The sequence below is a fragment of the Manis javanica genome, chromosome 10, assembly GCF_040802235.1.
Source record: "Manis javanica isolate MJ-LG chromosome 10, MJ_LKY, whole genome shotgun sequence".
Lineage (NCBI taxonomy): Eukaryota > Metazoa > Chordata > Mammalia > Pholidota > Manidae > Manis > Manis javanica.
In genome coordinates this window covers 19,682,378-19,704,029 of record NC_133165.1, presented here as the reverse complement: position 1 = coordinate 19,704,029, position 21,652 = coordinate 19,682,378, and the positions used below count along the sequence as shown (strand labels likewise).

General features: G+C 43.6%; 1 protein-coding gene across 1 annotated transcript; it reads left to right on the top strand.

The window, feature by feature from the left end:
• Window positions 1–11,294: 11,294 nt before the first annotated feature.
• On the top strand, window positions 11,295–21,020 carry LOC108408154 (nuclear envelope pore membrane protein POM 121-like). Its single transcript, XM_073214159.1, is given in 10 exon segments — window positions 11,295–11,830; window positions 13,240–13,449; window positions 13,769–13,909; window positions 15,014–15,185; window positions 17,028–17,119; window positions 17,734–17,804; window positions 18,034–18,222; window positions 19,798–20,183; window positions 20,186–20,952; window positions 20,954–21,020. Coding segments are annotated over 10 exon segments (2,631 nt in total).
• The last annotated feature ends 632 nt before the right edge of the window (window positions 21,021–21,652 follow it).

Here is a 21,652-nt window from a genome sequence, read left to right as displayed (position 1 = left end):
GTCAGAACTGCTGAAACACGTGTGGTCTAATGTACTTCCCCACTAGGTGACACTCTATTCATTCAAGAACCATTTTATAAATCAATATCTACTTTATATATGAAAAATTCCACATAGTTTCTGTCTTAAAATTATTTCCCCCTTACCACTCAAATGAAAAGCCTAGATCTCAGGATACTTGAATTTTTATATGTAGTTTTAGAAAATTGTCAAGTTCAGTTATTTTTGAGGCATTCAAGAATTGGTAAGACCTTTTTATATGTCAAATAAGAAGCAGCAAAATTCAGTGAATACATGGGTGGTGAGAAATATTAGTTTATGTTTAGTTGGCTGTTATAAAGTGAATTGTTTACTTTTTAAACTGCACTGCAGTGGGGTGATGCAAAAAGTTTTAAAGTGTTTCAAACACACAAGGGAGGTATGAAGGGAGATGAGATGCTATTGCTGTGAAATAAGCCTCAAAAATTTACTTCTTTGCATCTCCATTTCTACATCTCAGTGTATTTGTAGTAAATGGGTTTGCTTTCTATAAATATCTCTTTTAAAGATGGTCTCTCGGGTGTTGGTTTTTACTGATGAAAATGTATTCATGCCACATATGATTCCATCTCACCCACACAAATACACCAGACTTCTGTTGTGACAGGACGCTTATATAAAGTTGGATTGTAAAGTGACATTTCCATTTCCAGAATGACCACAAAGACTAGAACCCAAAATCTGTGGTTTTTCTTAGTCAAAGTAGGATTAAAAAATAAGATGAAATGGTAAAAATGGATGCATTGCAACAGTGATGCCTTATTAAGGAATATAGTAAAAGACTATAGCCAACTAGTAAAGATACCAATACTTAGGGTTAGTTTCCAACAGCAACAACAGTTCAAATTAAGAACAGAACATAATAGGAAATAAAGTCAAACAACATACATTTTCTTTTATAAAACCAATACCTGAAAAATATGACTTCCTATACACTGACAAATTACATAAGATTTGGAGAAAAATATATGAATGCATCCTAAGAAACATTTGATTTTAAAATGGAGATTTAAAAGACAGATGATTAGGAAAAAATATATGCTTTGTAAAAGGATAATTTTCACTTTTCTTTTTAGTGAGGTATACCAAGTCATTTGCCATATGATTGTTTCTTAAAGTTAAAAATATATATAAATGTATAAATATATAACATTTATTGGTACCTGTACTTTTCCTATCCTCTAGAGTAATTTATTTACTCTTTCCTCTTTGTTAATATTTTTAATTCCTTATTGAAGGTTACAATCTCCCTGGCTAAGTCCATTGTGTGCTCTGGTATATATATAGTGGATATCTGATAAGTGTGTGAAGAAACTGATGAATAAGTATTGTATGGAGAGACTTAGTTTACACAGCTAAGAAAACTGCCAATTAAAATATATAATGCAGTTGAAAGGATAAAATTTTCTCTTCCAAGTGACCAAAATGTCCTTAATATTCTCCTCTGCTTGACTAAACTTTAGAAAGATTGCTTCCTGACTAAAGGCCCCTAACTTCCTTTATCTTAGAGCATTTACTTAAAAAAAAACTTGTACTTGTAAATTCTTTCCCTGTCTCTTAGACTTAGCCTTCCCTTAGCCTCTAGCCAGTTTTACCACCCAAGAATGTCTTTCTCTTGGACCTGGAAGCCATTCATTTGAAATGTAATCATCTGAAAAGTGAGCGCCCCTGTCTCCCAGGTCTGTGGGAGGGGAGGCGCCTAAGGTCAGTGAGGGCGGGTCAGCACACTGATGGCCAGTGGAGCCGACCGCGCTTCCGGCTCAAGTCCTCTCCCACTAACACCCTAGAGCTTAAAAATTTCCTGCATTTGTTTCAGGGGGGCTGAGTTTATTCTCTTTACTATATTACAATAGTCCGGAATTAAGTCTTCCATGCTGTTTAACTTGCCCAGTGCAATTTTCTTTGACCCTAGTTTCATTTTAAAGAATCAAATAAATACTGAAATATAAAATACACTGTACTAGGCCACACAAGTGGTCATCTGGGCCGGTGTTAAACCTCTAATAGCAGCAATGGGGATCTTTATGTGGTTTTCTTATAGCAACTTCAAATATTTAGGCTATACTGCAGCCGTTTCTATAATTATTAATGTTTTATCTTCTCTTAGACATCACCATAATTATAATAATATATAACTTCTCCAGTAAAAAAAAAAAAAATGTTAATAGAAGTGTGTGTGTGTGTGTGTGTGTGTGTGTGTGTGTGTGTGTGTGTGTGATACAGATAGAAAGAGAGATGGGGTCATAAGATGGCATTCTGGAAAGTCAAGCAGAACAAAGGAGCATTTGCTTAGAATCCTGTGTACCACCCTGAGGATATACACCACTCACAGTCAATATGCTTGAAATCAAGGGGCACTTGTAGACAGTGGGTTTGCAATTGACACATTAAGGACCCAGTTTTAGTAATTCCACATACTTGATAGTCATAGTTTTTATTGTAGTATATTATTATTGTCTAAAAATATTTCTCTAAAGCTTAAAAGGATAAGTTTAGTTCTGTGTTTCTGGTGTTTGTTAAAGGTTAATACAGGGTGATACGATTTTGATCAAATGCTCTTCAGATTCTCCCTCAATGTAACTCTGCAATTCTAAGGAGATCAGGAACTCTGTTCATAGAGCAACTATGAACTTCAATCCTAGAAAGCAAGGAAACTTCTTCTCCATTCCCCAAGAGTGTAATATAGTCTTTTAAATTTTGTTTTGTTTTATTTTTAAGCTGCACTGACCTAATCCTGAAGTCCTGGCTAGAGGCTCATCGCTTTTCTCTCTTGATTAGCTGAATAAGTCCACATCACGACCACTCTCTTCTTGGGCTCTTATACTCCAAGCCCACTATCCTCCCACTGTAATTGCCCCAGGGCCAGAAACTGACATTTGAGGAAAGCCCCTTTGCCCCTGAGCAGGGAAATTGAAATTATGCAAACAAGCCAGTCCACAGGAAGCCCCAGAAACCTAGATAACTAGGAACCATACCTAAACCCCCTATAGCTCCAGGTTGCCTTTCCCCTGTCCTGGGATGCAACCCTGCTTAGCCACGACTGTCAGGCTTCTCTACTGAAGAGCTATAAACAACAAGGTGTCCTGTGTTTCATCTATTCAAGTATCAGTATGTTGTGTCTTCCCATTAAAGAATTCCTATTAAAGGATCTTAAAATCTTGTACAACTAAGGTGACGTCAGTAAATTCCACACTCTCTGCTGTTACTTCCAGACCATTGATATACCACCATCAGTAACCAGATCCTCTTCCTCTCGGTCCATGCCATCTGACCAGCCACTTTTCCCTTTTCTTATGAGTAGTGTTTATCAACATCTATATTGTAGTTTTACCTTATTTCAATACATTAAACATATCTGATTTCCGTATGACTCCAACCTTGTACATTCTTTCAGTAATTAGGAATCCCTAATATTAAGTCCTTAATGCCCTGTCCTTAGAGTTCTTCAGACTTCCCAGTCAAACTCAATTTCAAAAATCAGCCATTCACTTTCATCACCATCCTTTCATTTTAATCAGTTTGTGGGGTGTCTACACTTTTAAAGATCTTGAACTGCAGAAATTCCTCTTTACCTTCAGTCTTATTTGTGTTCAGTTATACTCAGTCAACACTGTCCTATATACATTTTTCAAAACTGAGGAGGATGCAGAGATAAATAAGAAGCTGCCTTTGTTTTTAAATTCCTTACAACTTGAAATAAGAGATAAGTACAGAAATAACATTATTACTGGCCAGAATTTATGCAAGCCATAATTGAGGTATAAATCAAGAACTCAGGAAATTAACTAGCTATTAGAGAAAGTATCCCATCATGTCCATACTCTTACTTACCTTCCTTATCTTGTCTCTTTTACCTACTATACCACTTACCAGTTTCTATTACTATTTTTCCTAGTCCATTACCTTTTTACTTGCCTCACTAACAAATTGGAACCCATACATTCAATAATACTCTGGCTAAGACATTTGATGCTATATTAATGGGTGGGCTGGGGAAGTTCCCTGAAATTTCCATTTATAAAGATCTTTAATGTGTCATTGGAATGCCGTGGTACCATTGGTAATCTAAGGAGATAGAGAAAAAGTTATAGTTAATAGAAATTCTCCGAGGGAGCAGAATATATGTGGCTGAAGGAATATTGATAAACCCTTTGAGTTTGTGTGTTTTCACTTAAGTGAAATAAATAGTGGCCAGGTGGCCATTCTGAAAAGGAAAATTGGTCCAGGGACTGCAGACTTTTTTTCTTTTAGTGGGAATACAAGTTTGGGAGAAAGTTTAACTTAATTTTTTGAAATAATGAACAATAAGTATTTTCTTAATTCTTTCTTTTCCCAAGGTAGCAGACAGCCTTTTTTCTAAACACATATTGAAAAAATATTTTAAAAATAATCTGTCCAAAACCTTCCTTAGGTGTTTACATGCTTCATACCAGCCCTAAGCACACAAAAATTCCTCTTTAACCTTCAGTTATGCTTGCTATGTTATTCCCCAAAGACTGAGCAGTAGATACTAAATTATTGAATCTGAGATAAAATAAATCATCTTGACTATAATGAACTCTTTGGAAACATACTGACTTTGGGGAAGATTATAAATATGAACAAATCTGATTTTATGGAAAGTAGGTTTTTCACTAATGTGTACACATGGATACACATATCCATCTATATATCTATCTAAACTAGTTTAATTGAATTCAGGTTGTATGTCTGATTAAGCCTCCCAATTCCAAGTTAGTGATTTTTAACTCACAGCTTTCTAATTTACTGAGCTTTATGAAAGTATTTCTGTATAAATGACATATCCTTCACCAGGATTGTATTGAATTATTCCTAATATACATTTCAGTTCTGATCCTCTCATTTAATATAAGAAATATTTACTTATTTATAATTTCTCTTGTTCCACATAGAATTATATCCATATATTCCTCTTGGCTATTCACATGACCTACAATGGAAATGTAAAAATATGTAGGTGTATCCATAGAAACAGGTAGTAATTTTACAGTAATTTCAGGGATTACATTTCCTGTACCCAAGCTGATCAAGAGTTCACAAAAGGATTATTGAGGGATATAATGTATTTTCTTTACTTAAAAATGAAAATAGCAAAATGTTGAAGGAAAAAGAGAAAGATTAACCTGTCAGTATTTATGGAATGTGTTTAGATATGAGAATTTACATTTTAGGTTGTGTCATCTTTATTGCAATTAAATTAGAGTAGACTAGCTTGCACAGTTCCTTTCTCAAAGTTTGATCCAATCCACCTACATTGAAATTAATTTGTAACACACATAAAAATCATAATTTTTTGGCTAGAACTCAACAATATACATTTTAATAAGTTCCTTAGATGATTTTTATATGTGTTAAAATACATGTTTTATACATGTTAAACTTTAAGAGCCAGTGCCCTAGAGGTAGTTAATGTTTGTAATTCAGAAAATGCAGTAAGGTTGCAAATATACAAAGCACACCAAGAAATTTAAGACTTCAGGGATTCATTGGAGACTTTTATCAAAAGAAATAGCTGCATTGAAATAATAGCATGATGTGAGAAAAGAATAAACCAGGAAATAAAATAGGAGCAAGAATAAAAAGAAACAAGTAAGTAGACACAATGTGGTGCCTGCTTGCTGATTTCTACTCAAAACATTTTATTTTCCTAGGTTATATTCTGAAACCTCCTTCTTATGAAGATCAGGCTTCCCAGCATAGTTGTCTAAATTGAGTTACGGAGGTACTTTTTGGATGCTGATCTACTTAGCCTGAAAGACTTTTGTTGCTATATTGCTATGTAATGACCTTATTCAAAGTAAAATTTCTTTAATCTGTAACTTCTAAGGGAAAAGATCACAATAACACTGTCATAGGCTATTTGTCAGATAATGAGGTTTATAAAAGTCCTGAGAGATTAAAAATTACTCATTTTCCACTTGATTCTGCTTTTTGTCTGAGAAATTCAGATACTTGTTTAAAGTCACTGGCAAGTTGACTCTTATATTGTAAAAGCTTGTTTTATTTCTAAAGATGTAGTGCTGCTACCCAGTACAAAGGGAGTATATAGTTTGAGAGCTATGCTTTTGTGTACAGAGGTGTTAAAGCTTGATGGTAAAGATGTGTTGGGTAATCACAAGCAAATTATTTAGTGTCTTTCATCACAATTTATCCATTTGTTACTGGAGATAATAATAGTACTTGGTATATTGGATTACTTTTGGGAGAGATAATAGATGATGAGATAATAGATCAAAAATGCTTAGAGCAATACTTAGCAATGGCAAGTAATCAATACATGTTGGTTTATTTTTCTGTAAGAATGTTTAAATGTTTATATCATAGATTAGTTGTTCTTAAATGTTCTTCAGACCACCTGCTGGATTTTTCGGGTTGAATGGAGTGGTGATTTGAATTTTGATGTATTTATGCAGTTTCCACACATATACCATGATTAGTTATATTCATTTAATAGGCACTTAGCAAATGCCCTTGTGAAAGTGAGAAAATATGGGCAATTGCTCAGTGTATTTTCTACTTTGTAAAAACATTGGCAATGCTGATGTTGCCCTGATTGGCAAAGCACCTGATTGTTGCCCTGCTCAGTGTTCTCCCCTTGGAGGTGAGATGAGTGACTTTACACATCATTATAGGCACTTAAAATCCTATTTTAGTTTAGAAGTATAGATGTGACTTGTTTTTGTTCTACAGCTTAAAGGACCAAGGTTGCTTGAGCAGAACCCCTAACCCCTAAAAATCACCTGGTCTCTTTTTTGCACAAAACACTAATTTTTAAAATTACATGTACACTCTATACATTTCTTACTGTGTGTGCATCTTTACTGAATCTAGTTCCATTTACTAATTTTAAATATTGATTTTTATTTTGTTTCAAGTGTATGTACTTAACATATTTATGTTAGCTTGTTATAATTTAGTAAATTTAATAAAACAAAATCCAATAATCTTCACTATTAGTGATATTTTTATTTTGTCTAAAATCAACACACTGACAAGCTTATTCTAGTAAGCTTTTCTATCTGAAACGTATCTCCTTTTCCTGACTCAAGCTTTCGAGTTAATTTCTTTTTAAATTTCTACAGATTCCGTAGGCATGTTCCCCTTTTTAATGAACCGGTATGGAGATTTGAGTGGGATAACATCTGCAACACAAATCTGGATCTATCCAAGTGAAACCAATTTAAACTTATTAAATTGCTGTAGCATTCCAGGGGCCCTGATTAAGAGCTCCTCCAGTCCAAGAGTTGAATAATTTCACTGCCACTTCAGGCCATTTGATGTTTTACATTATCTCTAGTGGTGTCCTTTCAGACTAAACATAATCCCATAAGCAATGCTGCTGGCTTTTTGGGTTATATATACTGGGCTTAGTAATGCTCTGCTGTTCCTTGGGACTGCGTTTAATTCTTCATCTTGGATAGCTGGTACATTCTGGCAATAAGCTTACATAAAGGAGATGGATGAATTCTTCTTTAGTAGGATTGATTAAGTTGTCATAACATATCTGTGACCCAGATGTCCTCAGACCATATTATACTTACAACAAAATTTCTTTGGTTCAAATTCTGGTCTATTGAAAAAGTACACATTCTTCCACTCCTCGTAGCCACTACAAGTCTCTTGAGGGGTCAAAGGGTCTCTTACACATGCTGACAAATCAGTCCCGATCTTCGTTCTCCACACTGGTGGGCTTATGGTGAGTGTAAACCCTCCTCTGCCAATCTGTAGTGTGTGTGACCATTTATGAAGGAAGTGAGATGGGACTTTTCCCACACTGTCACTGCCATTTCTGATAGGTCATTTCTTCCATAGAAATCTTGGTCACCAATGCTCTCAACTTGGCCAGAATTACCATAACTAATACAGTGCTGGTAGTCTGCATATACTAACCCATTTTCACATTATGAAGATTCTGTGAAGACGGTATTATAATTATCTGTATTTTGCAGATGGAAAGACTTGAGGCCTAGAAACTAAATAAGTACTTCCTAAGGTTACATGGAGTCAGATGGATTCAGTGAATACTCAGGTCAACTGCTTGCCAACCCTATGACCTAGAGATTTGTAACTTCTTTCAATCCAAGTTGTCCTTAGATCTATAAAACTCAGTTACTGAGAGTACTTGTCTCTCCTTCAGTTATTGTGAAGATTAAATGAGATAACTTATATCAAGTGCATACCAAGTGGCAGGTACACAAATGTTGGCTACTATTATTCTTTTGTATTAAAATAGTCTTAAATTGAGTTTCAGGAAAAATCTGTTCTTTCAAATCATTATATTTAGTAGCTGAACTTTCTTCAAAGTTATAAAAATAAATAGATCTTCCAATTTTTCTGAATTTGTTTTTAGTGGCTTAATATGTTTCACTTTGAAAAGTGATGTAAAGGTTGAAAACTCAGAACACGTAGCACAGTATTGTCAATCATCTCAACTTTTGAGTAACGAGCTGCCAAGCCAGAGAGGAGTTAAGCTGTTGTACATAACATTTTTATTGAATGCTTTTCATGTGCCTGTGGATCTGTAGTGTTTGCTTAAGGGAATAATTTCTTTGAGTTTTTGTAACAGTTGTGCATAATAGGTGTCATTATTTTCCCTGTTTTATAGAAGAGAAACTGAGGCCCATGGAAATTAAGTAATTTGCCCCAAAATTGCCCAGTTATTGAATGATGGAGCCAGGATTCTAATCCAGGCACTCTGGCCCTAGGTGATCTCTTAACCACGACTAGTTTCCACATTCTGTGTTCTTAGGCATTGCAAACATGTTCCATTGGCTAGGGTTAATTTTGTGTGCTGACCCTTGGGACTCCTGGGAGAATTGTATAACCACCTTTAAAGTCAGTGTGGCTCATAGGACCAGTCAGCCAATGGGTATGAGCAGAAAGCAAGACAGAGATGGTGCATTGCTATTGGCCAAACATGATGGGAGGGACTTATTTGTGTCCAAGGGAAATAAAATGGAGTATATCTTTTCTATTTTAGTTTTACTAAATATCTGGAGAACCCAGAGGCACTGTGCGTTTACCACATCTAAGGGAAAAAAGTACACTTTTCTCAAATAGGGGCATTTAAGTCATTTATATATTTGTAATAATGGAAGACTAAGGCATTAGGACTTAATTGAAGTACATTCTTTCCTATATAGCATATTCAGTTGCTTTCGTTTACACTACCTCTTTAAACGTTGTATTATTGACCCCGTAAACTCATGACAGATGTGGACACTTACTAGTGACATAGCTTTCACATCCAATGCATCAACCTCGAGCTGCCCATTCGCGCGCCGTCTCCCAGCAACTTGGGCGCGCGCTCCGCCAGCGCACAATGCCCGCCAGTGCACAATGCCCGCCAGCGCACAATGCCCGCCCGCCTCTAGCCCAGGCGCGCTGGCGAAGGCAGGCCGTCTGGCAGACAGAGCCGCGGAAACCGCTCGCCCGCCGGACAGAGCTCGCTCGTCGCTCCAAATGGGAGGATTTCTGAGCAAGCTCCGCCCCCCGCAGCCCGCCCCCGATCCGGAGGCCAGGCGCCGCGCGCGCCCGGCCTTCCTCGCAAGCCCCGCCCCGACGGCTCCCTCGGCCCGCCCCGATCCCCTTCAGCCCTCAGTCCTCACTCGTTTCCTTGGGTACCGTCGGAGGCCTTCCCGCCGGTAAGATATGCTGACCCTCCCCAGACCGAGGACTTGACTTTGACAGTTTTTTTTTCTGAAGTCCTAAGTGGGTTCTGTGCCCTTTTCACCTCTTCAAACACCTTGGTGCGCGTCCACCGTGTCCTGCCTCCCTTTTGCTTTTGCTAAGAGATGTGCTGCCAGAACTGTTCCCTTCTTTCAGTTCTTTTTTTTTGGGGTCATTTTTCTATTCCTTTTATTTTTACTTTTTAATTATTTTTGGTATCATTAGTGTTCAGTTACATGAGCGACATTGTGGTTACTAGACTCCCCCCATTATCAAGTCCCCCACTCATCAACCATTACAGTCACTGTCCATCAGCATAGGGAGGTGCTCTAGAGTCACTACTTGACTTCTCTGTGTGCTATACTGCCACCCCCCTACATCATGTATGCTGATCCTAATGCCCCTTATTCCTCTCGTCCCTCCCTTCCCACTCACCCTTCCCAGTCCCTTTCCCTTTGGTATCTGTTAGTCCATTCTCAGGTTCTGTGAGTCGGCTGCTGTTTTGGGCCTTCAGTTTCTTCTTTGTTCTTATGCTCCACAGATGAGTGACATCATGTGATACTTGTCTTTCTCTGCCTGGCTTATTTCACTGAGCATAATACCCTCTAACCCAATCCACGTTGTTGCAAATCCTTTCAGTTCTTAAAGCTCTGAACTTTAATACAGTATGGGTTTAGCAGAATACTTGGTAAATCACTTAAAAAATCCCTGCTTCAGGTGAGGATACCATTTGTCTGTTTATTGCAGCACTATTTACAACAGCCAAGATATGGAAGCATCCTAAGTGTCCATCAGTAGATGAATGGATAGAGAAGAGGTGGCACAAATACAAAATGTTACACTATTCAGCCGTAAGAAGAAAACAAATCCTACCATTTGTAACAACATGGATGGAGCTAGAGAGTATTATGCTCAGTGAAATAAGCCAGGCGGAGAAAGACAAGTGCCAAAGGATTTCCCTCATTTGTGGAGTATGAATGCAAAGCAAATCTGAAGGAACAAAACAGCAGCGGACTCACAGACTCCAAGAGGGGACTAGAGGTTACCAAAGGGAAGGGGCGTGGGAGGGAGAGGAGGACTCAGGGGTATTATGATTGGTGCACATTGTGTGTGGGGTCACGGGGAAGAAAGTGTAGCTCAGAGAAGACAAGTAGGGACTCTGTGTCACGGTGCTATGCTGATGGACAGCGACAGCAATGGGGTATGGGGGGGACTCGATGATATGGGTGAATGTAGTACCCACATGGTTTCTCTTGTGAAACCTTCAGAGCAGTGTAATATATCAATGATACCTTAATGAAAAAGAAAAAAAGTTCACATTGTACCAATTGACTTTTATGAAACACTTCAGTGCTTTTCCTTTTCCTTTTTCTTTTTTGCTGTCTCGCCAACTGGTCTAGTGCTGAGAACCTGGTGCCCGTGGCGGCCGCGCTGGCCGATCTGGCTGGGGGTGGTCACCGCGGCCTGGGGGAGGGGGTGTCCTGAGCTGCGAGCCCCGAGCTGCCTGCCATTCGTGCGCCGTCTCCCGGGAACTTGGGCCAGAGCACAAGGCCCGCCAGCGCACAATGCCCCCCAGCGCACAAGGCCCGCCAGCGCACAATGCCCGCCAGCGCACAAGGCCCGCCAGCGCACAAGGCCCTCCAGCGCACAAGGCCCGCCAGCGCACGATGCCCGCCAGCGCACAAGGCCCGCCAGCGCACAAGGCCCTCCAGCGCACAAGGCCCGCCAGCGCACAATGCCCGCCAGCGCACAAGGCCCGCCAGCGCACAAGGCCCGCCAGCGCACAATGCCCGCCCGCCTCTAGCCCAGGCGCACTAGCGAAAGCAGGCAGTCTGGCAGACGGGGCCGCGGAAGCCGCTCGCCCGCCGGACAGAGCTCGCTCGTCGCTCCAAATGGGAGGATTTCTGAGCAAGCTCCGCCCCCCGCATTCCGCCCCGGATCCGGAGGCCAGGCGCCGGGGCCCACTCGCGCGCCCGGCCTTCCTCGCAAGCCCCGCCCGCCCGGCAAGCCCCGCCCCGACGGCTCCCTCGGCCCGCCCCGATCCCATTCAGCCCTCAGTCCCCTTTCGTTTCCTTGGGTCCCCTCGGAGGCCTTCCCGCTGGTAAGACACGCTGACCTTCCCCAGACCGAGGACTTGACGTTGACAGTTTTTTTTTCTGAAGTCCTAAGTGGGTTCTGTGCCCTTTTCACCTCTTCAAACACCTTGGTGCGCGTCCACCGTGTCCTGCCTCCCTTTAGCTTTTGCTAAGAGATGTGCTGCCAGAACTGTTCCCTTCTTTCAGTTCTTTTTTTTGGGGTCATTTTTCTATTCCTTTTATTTTTACTTTTTAATTATTTTTGGTATCATTAGTGTTCAGTTACATGAGCAACATTGTGGTTACTAGACTCCCCCCATTATCAAGTCCCCCCCTCATACCCCATTACAGTCACTGTCCATCAACATAGGGAGATGCTATAGAGTCACTACTTGACTTCTCTGTGTGCTATACTGCCCTCCCCGTGCCCATCCCCCTACATCATGTATGCTGATCCTAATGCCCCTAGTTCCCCTTTTCCCTCCCTTCCCACCCACCTTCCCCAGTCCCTTTCCTTTTAGTATCTGTTAGTCCATTCTCGGGTTCTGTGAGTCTGCTGCTGTTTTGGGCCTTCAGTTTTTTCTTTGTTCTTATGCTCCACAGATGAGTGAAATCACTTGATGCTTGTCTTTCTCTGCCTGGCTTATTTCACTGAGCATAATACCCTCTAACCCAATCCATGTTGTTGCAAATCCTTCTTTCAGTTCTTAAAGCTCTGAACTTTAATACAGTATGGGTTTAGCAGAATACTTGGCTTGGTAAATCACTTAAAATATCCCTGCTTCAGGTGAGAATACTGTCTGTCTGTAAAGTATATTACTATACTAGGTTTTGTTACTTTTTTATCTTTGGACCAATACATTGTATCGGCCGAGCTCAAAGAGGAAACCTCCTGGATTGGTAGAACTTGGCTGATAAAGATGATTAGATTAAAAAGACTTGTGTTCTCCTTTAGTCCCAGTAGCTGAGTGATAACAAAATTCAAAACTTCAGTGACAATCCTAGATCCTTGATAAGTACATTTATTTGAAAAGGTGAACATTCAGATTTTTGAAATGTTTGACTTTTTAAAGTCAAACCTTTTAAAGTATATTTCTGATGACTTAGCATATGAGATTGAAGGATTCTTATAAACTTTGTCCCTGCAAGTCCTTATGCACACTTTTCTTCCACTATAGTTTTACTTATGTGGGCAGTTTTTCAATTTCCCCTTCAACGTTGTTGAATCCATTGCAGGGACAGCTGTTAAGTACCTGCCACTTTCTGCCCTTAGGTGGAATAGGGAAAGTTGCCATAAAAATGCTATGTTTTGTGTTACTTAGAGGCTTAAGCTCTCTGGAAAATAACTGAACCCACATGGTTCTTAAGTAATTTAAATTTTCTGTCATTCTTCTAAGCTGCTTTGATTCCATAATGTGTCTCCCATTCTCCACAGGAACTGTGGGACTTTATCACACCACTTTGGCATAACACCTCCAAGACGATACCGAATCCAGCAGGCCCGGTATTCCCATGTGCTTCCCAAGCTGTGCTGGAATGGCGGTCACAGGAAGTGTGTGCTGTCTCCTGGTAATTCCAGAGTGGTATGCAGGCCTTCGACAGTGAGGATTGCTCCTCCTGGGAGCAACCTGGCTCGTTTGCCAATGTGAGCATTTCTCGAGGAAAAGACTCCCAGTGTGTCCACTTTATTCTCTTGCAGTTGTTCATCTGACAGAATAACTAACTCAAAGGAAAGGAAGAAGCTCCTTATGTGAAGGAGAAATCTCAAGTTCTAGTTATTGAGCAGTTTTTTATTTTCTGGGTTTTTCCCAAGACTGTAGCTTAACAGCTAAGGGCCATTTGTGTGAGTGTATAAATTATCCTTTTGCTTGTTGGATAGCTTCTGATTTCCAGTGCCTGAAGTTCATGCTATGGAGCATGATAATCAGAATATCTTAATGCAAGAATCCTGTTTTCTGTTACAGAGCAGCGCAGATCCCTAAGGCCCCAGACCCGTGGTCAAAGGAGGCTGTTCTGCTTGGCCTCCAACGTTGGAAGAGGAAGAAAAGGACAGTGGAGGAGGAGGAAGACCAAACATCTGCTGCTGGTCAGGAGGATAAAACAAGGTAACATGCCCTGCAGAGTACTTAAGGCGCCTCCCACACGGGCTCCTGGGGTTTGTTGAAAGAGAGATCACTCCCCAGAAGAATCAGAGGCCACCTCCTGTGTGTGAACAGCAGGTCCCCTTCTTCGGCTCTCATGGAAGAGCTTGGTAACAAGAGCTTTAATGCCATGCCTTTCGTTAGGCACAGGTTACATGCATTTTGTAGTATTCCTTTTCCATAAGTACTAGAGAAAAGCCGACAGTCAGTGGTGGTCCTGAATGCCTTAGTCCTGCTGTCCGCGGGGCGCTGCTGGTTGGCTGTGCTGCCCTGCAAGAGGAGGCAGACACCAAGGAAATTCACTGCGAGTGAAGCAACTCAAGATGTCACGGGGTGGTGGTGGGTGAGGGGGTTCTAAAGGTACATAAGCACTAGCCCAGAGGAGGAAAACCTCAGGGGCATAAGGAAATGAGGGAGGGAAGGATAATGACTATTTCACAGGAAAGATGTTTAGGGAATTTGTTTCAGTTTGAATCTTAGAAAAAGTGGTTGGTTCCTCCTAAAATTTTTTTAACACCTTTACTGAGGTATAATCGACATAAATAAACTGTGCCTCTTTGAAGTGTACAATTTGACCAATTCTGGCATGTATCCTTATCAGAATTATTGTCCTATAAATTTTCCTCTTTGAAATCAGAGAGGAACATTTTGAGTAACTTGCCACAATAACTATTTTGTCTAAATTTCACACCCACGAAACCATCCCCACAGTCAAGTTAATGAACATCACCATCACTGCCAGAAGTTTCCCCGTGCCCCTTGGTGGAGCCTTAAAACCTCCCTCTCATCCTGCCCCTGTTGCCAGGCATCTGTTGGTCCCCATTCTGTCACTATAGATTTGTGTGCGTTTCCTAGAGTATACGTAAGTAGAATCATACGTTTAATTTTTAAAATACTGAGCTTTCCCTTTCTGACTTTGTGACACATGTTTAGCTGAATTAACAGTAAAATGAACATTATCCTTTTCCATTACGTTAGAACGATTTTGTGACTGTGGATGAAGCCTTAAAACAATGTTGATGCCTTTCAGTAGCACATCTGTGTTTTCCCCTTTTATTTCCCTGTTAGGCCTGAGCCTCTGAAGAGCAGCCTCAGTTCCCAGAGCTCAGACAGCGAGTTGCATGAGAGACCCTCCACCTCTGCTGTGAGCTGCTTGAAGGCCACGTGCACACATGGCATCCGTATGTCCAGCCGCAATGCCATTACCAGTTCATACAGCTCCACTGGAGGCATCTCTCAGGTACACGCTCGCTCCAATTTGCCCTTCCTACCCTCCCTGTCTATTACAGTTACTTTGAATCAGGGACCAAAAATCAACTCATTGCATTTGGTTCACATGTCTCTTAGACTCTTTTTTTTGAGCATTAAAGGTATTTAATTAATATATGTAACAAAAAATCTGAAGGTAAGGTTGTACACTTATGGAAATAATGATTTTGACCTACTTCATAAGATAGTTGTGAGGCAGTACATGTAAAGTGTTCAAGAGTCTACACCATCCATAGTAAACATTCCAGAAGTGCTACCAATTACTATTATTTGAAATAAGTACCGTCATTTACATTTCAGGGGACTTAATTCACACTCAGAGCTTCAGATTTAGCATTATACAAGGCTGTATCTGACGGCCTAACAAGCAGGCAGGGTTAAAAATAATCTTCAACTTTTTAACAGGCCTGGGCAGAGCAAGGATGCTCAGGGCGCAGCGCCGGGGGCGGGGCGGGGCTCCGGGGCCGGGGCGAGCGTCGCGCCCCCGCCGCCCGCAGGTCCCCCGGGGGCGAAGACCGCGTTCTCACGGCCCACAGCGCAGACGCGTGGGGAGCCGCCCCCGCGTCGCGGGCGGCTGCGGGGACGGCCGCGGGAGGCGCGCGTTCCCGGGGCCTCTGCCTCCCCGGGCGCTCTGCTCAGGCCGGCCCGGCGAGCTCCCCGCGGTGGCAGAACCCCTCCTCAATACTGGGGGCGCGCCAGACACACCCCGGGGCGCGCGGACCTCGCCAGGACGCCGGGTTCCCTGGGTGACGGGCCCCGGCTCCCAGCGCCACGGCCCGCCCGAGGAGCCGCAGGCGGCAGGTCGCCGTCCTGACAGCGCCGCCTCCCCGGGCTCTCCGGGCCCCGCGCGGCCGGCGCCCCCTGGCGGCCTCCAGCTGTCAGGCTCCCCCCCGCGGGGAACCGAGGGCGCGTTGTCCCCGCGGCCACCGCCGCTGCCGCCGCCGCCGCCGCAGGCGCGGAGCACACGGGCTGGGGAGGCGGCCGCGCGCCCTCCCCCGTGGCGGGGACGTCGGGCCTCTCTTAGACTCTTAATCTACGGTACTACCACTACGCTCTTCTTACTTTCGAGAAGTCTGTCATTATGTTGTATAGAATTTTCTACATTTTGGATTTGGTTTTCGTCATCATGGTGCCATTTTGACAAGTACTCTATCCCTATTTTCCCCGTAAATGGGCAGTTGGCTCCTGAGCTTTGATGAGTTTCAAGTTCAATGATTCGGGCAGAGGTGCTGCTGTGCACTTCTTATCGCATCACATCGGGAGCACGTGCTGTGTGGTTCCCTTCCACTGGGCTCAGGGGTCAGTCTGATCCTTCCATTTATTGTTCCTATGAGCTTTTCACCTGCTGATTTTAGCAGCCATTTATCACCTTTGTCTATGTTCATTGTGGCAAAATGGTGATATTCTAATTCTGTCCTTCCCTCTGCATTAGGTCTATGTAATTCTAAATAGAAGAACAAGCCCTACCTATAGGAGTGGCAAGAGAATAAGCAGGCAGTGATGCCGTAGCTAATCCAAAGGTGACCAGTGAGGTTCTTGCTGTGTTATCTTTATGAACTAATATTTTATAAACATTTCATGATCCCCAGTATAGTATAGCTGCTCTTTCTGATGCAACTTGTCCAACTTTGGCCAATGACGGCCCTTTTAAATACTGGCAATTGACTCACTTTTCAGAAGCCCCACTTAACAAAGAAATGTTTTAAAAGGAGACTTTATATACAGTGATGGATTAGAGCCACAGAATTATGTTGAAGGTCAGATCCTACGTTATTCCTTAGGGTCAGTCACGCGATTTGTGTTTGGCTTTTAGCTCTGGAAGAGGCGGCGTCCCAGTGCCTCACCCTTCTCCAGCCCAGCCTCATCCCGCTCACAGACACCAGAGAGGCCAGCAAAGAAAATAAGGTAATCGGTGATTTGCTGTGTGGATTAATGAGAGGGTGGGAAAGGAGGGAAATTTACTTGGCTCTTAGGCTTTCTGAGACTCCAATTTGGAGAATCAAAACAGTTCACATCTAAAGGGCAGAGACAGTGCCTCCCTGAATCGCTCTGTCTTTTTCAGTCATCACACAGTGACCACACCAGCCTCTGCTCCCCCTCATGCTGCAGTATGAGGGGCTGCAGCATAAGGGGAAGGGCTTGCATGGGACAGAGTGAACAGAGTGACTGATGGGGGTGGGCAGCAGGCTTCACATTCTAGACCCCAGCTGACCCCCTAGGTGCCCGACTAGAATGCTGCTTTCTTAGAGATAGAGGTGTGACTAGGACTCTCAGAAACTTGGCAGGTTGTATGTAAGGTTCTGAAGATTGTTTTCTGCTTGTTTTAAGACAAAGGTATCTCTGTGGCTACTGTGAACTGCCTCCCTTCATTTCTTTAGGAATTTTCTTTGCTTCTTTTTGTTGTCTTGACACACTGAGATCTTAGTCACGGTTCTAGACTTTGGTCAGTTGGTAGTTAGGAGGGTGTAAGAAGTTATCCAGCACTTTTCTAAACTTAATTGTGTCTCTTCCTCCTACAGAGAAGAGGACGTTTCTCAGGAAGCTGGCTCTTCGGCTCTGCCGGTAGACAAGGAGTCCCAGGGAGAACAGGGTATGTTGATGAACGCGTGGCATGTGTTCCCTTTGGTCTTTTGGTCTTTCTCCTCTGAGAAATCCACCTCTTGGGTTCTCAGTGGACTCCGAGCACAGTGAGCACTGAGATTGAGAGGAAGCATTTCCACGTGAGTTCCCCCAAGTCCCTGAGCCTCCCGTGCTCTGTGATGCCCCTGGAAAGAATTCTCCTACCAGGGAGGACAATCCTTTCTTTCTTTTTTCCTTAGAAACGGCCTCGAGCTCCATCACGGAGAGCCCCCCTGCCACTCCACCGGCTTCTACTCTCGTCCTGCCCGCTGCTGGGACTGCTGCTTCCTCAGCCTCCCCCCCAGCCCCACTGACTAACCCACAGTTTCTCCCCAAGTACATCATCTTCCTGAGGAACCCGAACCCCCTGGGCCTACCATCTTTCCCAGGTGAGCGGGAGTGCTTTCTGTGGAGCACACAGGGCCATCAGCCTCTGCGTAGGCTAACGTGAAAGCAGCATGCCAGTCAGTCGCTAAAAAGGTTGAAGCTGCTCTGGCTTAGCACACCTGAGCTGGTGACGGCTTCAGAACCGTCTCATCAGGAGCAGATTGTAGGGAAGGGCCTGCCGCCCTTAAAGCTGGAGAAGGCAGCCTCCGTTTGGTAGTCAGATGGCTGTTGGTTTGCAGCCCCATTCCTTAGCTGCTCTGAGCCATGCTTGGGTTCAGATGATTAGATTTTCCTTGGTGTCTGTCTACACATTTAACCCCTGCTAGGCCAAGTTTTATCCCCTGCTGACTGTCTGATGATCTGTGTAGGGTAGAAATAAGGAGCACTTCCTTGATTTTGAGGAAGGAGTATGTTAAGAACAGGTGGTATCGATTAGTAATATTTGTTGACTCCTGAATCCCTGGCCCAGCAAGGCTTCTAGAGCACCAAATACCATCACGTTTGAGATACCATAGTTGACATTTTCTGTTCTTCTTCCTAGAATCTGCTGCAGTGGCAATGTTGGGGGGGAGGCATTGTGTATTTTCCTCTGTTCTTGTCCTCGCTGTGACAAAGAATTGAAGGGCAGAGACACCATAGTAGTGAAGCAGAGGAAAAGTTTTATTTAAAGTTACTTAGCGAGAAAGAAGTGCAGGTGACCTCAGTGAGGGAGGAGCGCCCTGAGAGGTTGGAGAGAAAGAGTTTAAGAGTAAAAGGTCACACACTTAGAAAGCGTGGGTGACTTCAGATAGAGGAGCGCCCTGAAAGGTTGGGAAGAGTTGAAGTTATGCACTTAGGAAGTGCAGGCGACCTGAGAGGAGCGCAGCACCCTGAAAGGTTGAAAAGAGGGAGTTTAAAGTTAAAAGGTTACGCACTTAGAAAGTGTGGGTGACCTCACATATGAGCGCAGTGAAAGGTTGGGGGTTCCCCCTTTTAAGGATTTTTCAGGAATGTGACAAAGGGCTCGGGTATGGGCTTGTTAAGTGGTCTCAGGTATCTTTGATGAGACGCTAAGTTACTCATCTGTCCTCTAAGTAATTCTGCACAATTAACTTATCAAGATGGTCTGCCTTTCCTCCAAGGTGGACAGAGTTATTTGTTCGCTAAAGAGTATATTAAGAATCTTTCTTCTGAAACTTCCTGGTTTTTTTTCAAAATACAATTTTGGCTTTAAGGTGGCATCTCCCTGTCTTTACTTTGCTGTTTATAGGTGGGCCTTTTAGCAGGCTAGAGTAAACCTTACAAGGATCTAATGGACACAATGAAAACATCGGCTGTGCTCAGATACTTTTATCTGGGGAATACTCAAACCTTCAAGGCCAAGTTTCTCTTGAACTTCTGAGCTTTAACAGATTAACTCACTAACTCTGAGTCTTTTCTGGATTTCTAGTTTTAACTGGTTAACCTTTCTAGGGGGCTTTACTGACCCTGTTCTCTTTCCACCCTGCTCATATGTATTTTCCTGTCTGACAGCCACCCCCAATGCCCTTTCACCCCTGACGACACCAGGCCTTCTGGGCCCTCTTGGTTCTTCACAGCCAGGGTCCTTCCCCGGCCCTCCTCAGACTCCAGGTCCACAGCCACTTTCTCGGGGCTGACCCCTGCCTCTCCTGCAATACCAGCCTGTGATGCCACCAAGTCACCTCCGCCCTCTCAGGCTGAGACATCTGCCAAACCCCAGGCCCTGCCTGCCCCAGGCCCCACCCTGAAGCCCAGTGTTCCATTTAGAACACCGAGCAGCCCACCTGCTAAACCTTCTGCCTCGGCAGCTCCTGCTGTGTCTTCAGCACGTCCCATGTTCAAGCCCATCTTTGTGGCTCCACCTAAAAGTGGGAATGAGGGTCCTGTGCCATTCAGCCATTCCCAAGTCACAACGGAGGCATCTTCCAGCTCTGCCCACACCCCGGCTACCAGCAGCCTCCCCTCACTTTCAGTCCTGTTTTTAGCAGCACAGGGCTACCTACATCTTTGCCCTTGTCAACTCCTTTCTCCTTCAGTCAGACTACTTCAGGCACTTGCACGAATGCCCCTCTGTTCCCTGGCCAGGCCAGTGTCAGCGTTCCCTCAGCAGCGGCTTGGGGGACCACCACCAGCACAACCGCAGACTCCGCCCGGAAGCCTGTCTTTGGCTTTGGTGTGAGCAGTGTGACCAGCACTGCGAGCAGCATGACCAGCCCCACTGCTTCCACTGCCCAGCCTGTTCCCTTTGGTCACCCTCTTGCCTCTGGGGCCAGCTCTACCCCAGCCATGGGCTCCATACTCCAGTTTGGCAAGGCACTGGCCACACCTGCTCCAACAACAGCCATCACATTCGGCCAGTCCCTGCCTGGTGTTGTCCAGACAGCTGCTGGCAGCAGTACTGCCAGTTTTGGTGGCTTCGGTGGCACCCTCATGACCTCCGCCCCTATCACCCCGAGCCAGCCTGCACTGACATTCAGCAGCACTGCCACCCCAGCCTTCAACATTCCCTTTGGTTCTGGCACCAGGCCCCCCATTCCTTCCTATCCTGGAGTCACCCCACAGCCCATGTTCGGGGCCACTGATGGACAGCAGATGGGGGCTGCCAAGCCAGCCCTGTCCTCCAGCTTTGGCAGCTCCTTGCCTTTTGGAAGATCAGCAGCCCTGGCTCCACCGTAGCCAGCCTTTGGCAGTACTGTGTGGTCAGGTTTTCATGGGTTGAAACCCGCTGCCTCTCTTTGGCACCCCCTCTTGCACCAAGCTAGCCTTTGGCAGCACCACAGCTCCTTCCTCCTTTTTTTAAATTTTGTTATCATTAATCTTCAATTGCATGAAGAACTATGTTTACTAGACTCCCCCCTTCACGAAGTCCCCCCCACATACCCCATTTGTCACTGTCCATCAGTGTATTAAGATGCTGCAAAATCACTACTTGTATTCTCTGTGTTGCACAGGCCTCCCCATGCCCACCCCCTCATTATACATGTTAATCATAAGTCCGGCTTTCTTCTTCCACCCTTCTCCCTCCCTTCCCACCCATCCTCCCCAGTCCCTTTCCCTTTGGTAACTGTTAGTCCTTTGTTGAGTTCTGTGATTCTGCTGCTCTTTTGTTCCTTCCATTTTTCTTTGTTCTTATACTCCACATATGAGTGAAATCATTTGGTACTTGTCTTTCTCTGCCTCACTTATTTCACTGAGCATAATACTATCTAGCTCCATCCATGTTGTTGCAAATGGTAGGATTTGTTTTCTTCTTATGGCTGAATAATATTCCATTGTATATATGTACCACATCTTCTTTATCCATTCATCTACTGATGGACGCTTAGGTGCTTCTGTTTCTTGGCTATTGTAAATAGTGCAGCAATAAACATAGGGGTGGATCTGTCTTTTTCAAACTGGGCTGCTGCATTCTTAGGGTAAATCTGTAGGAGT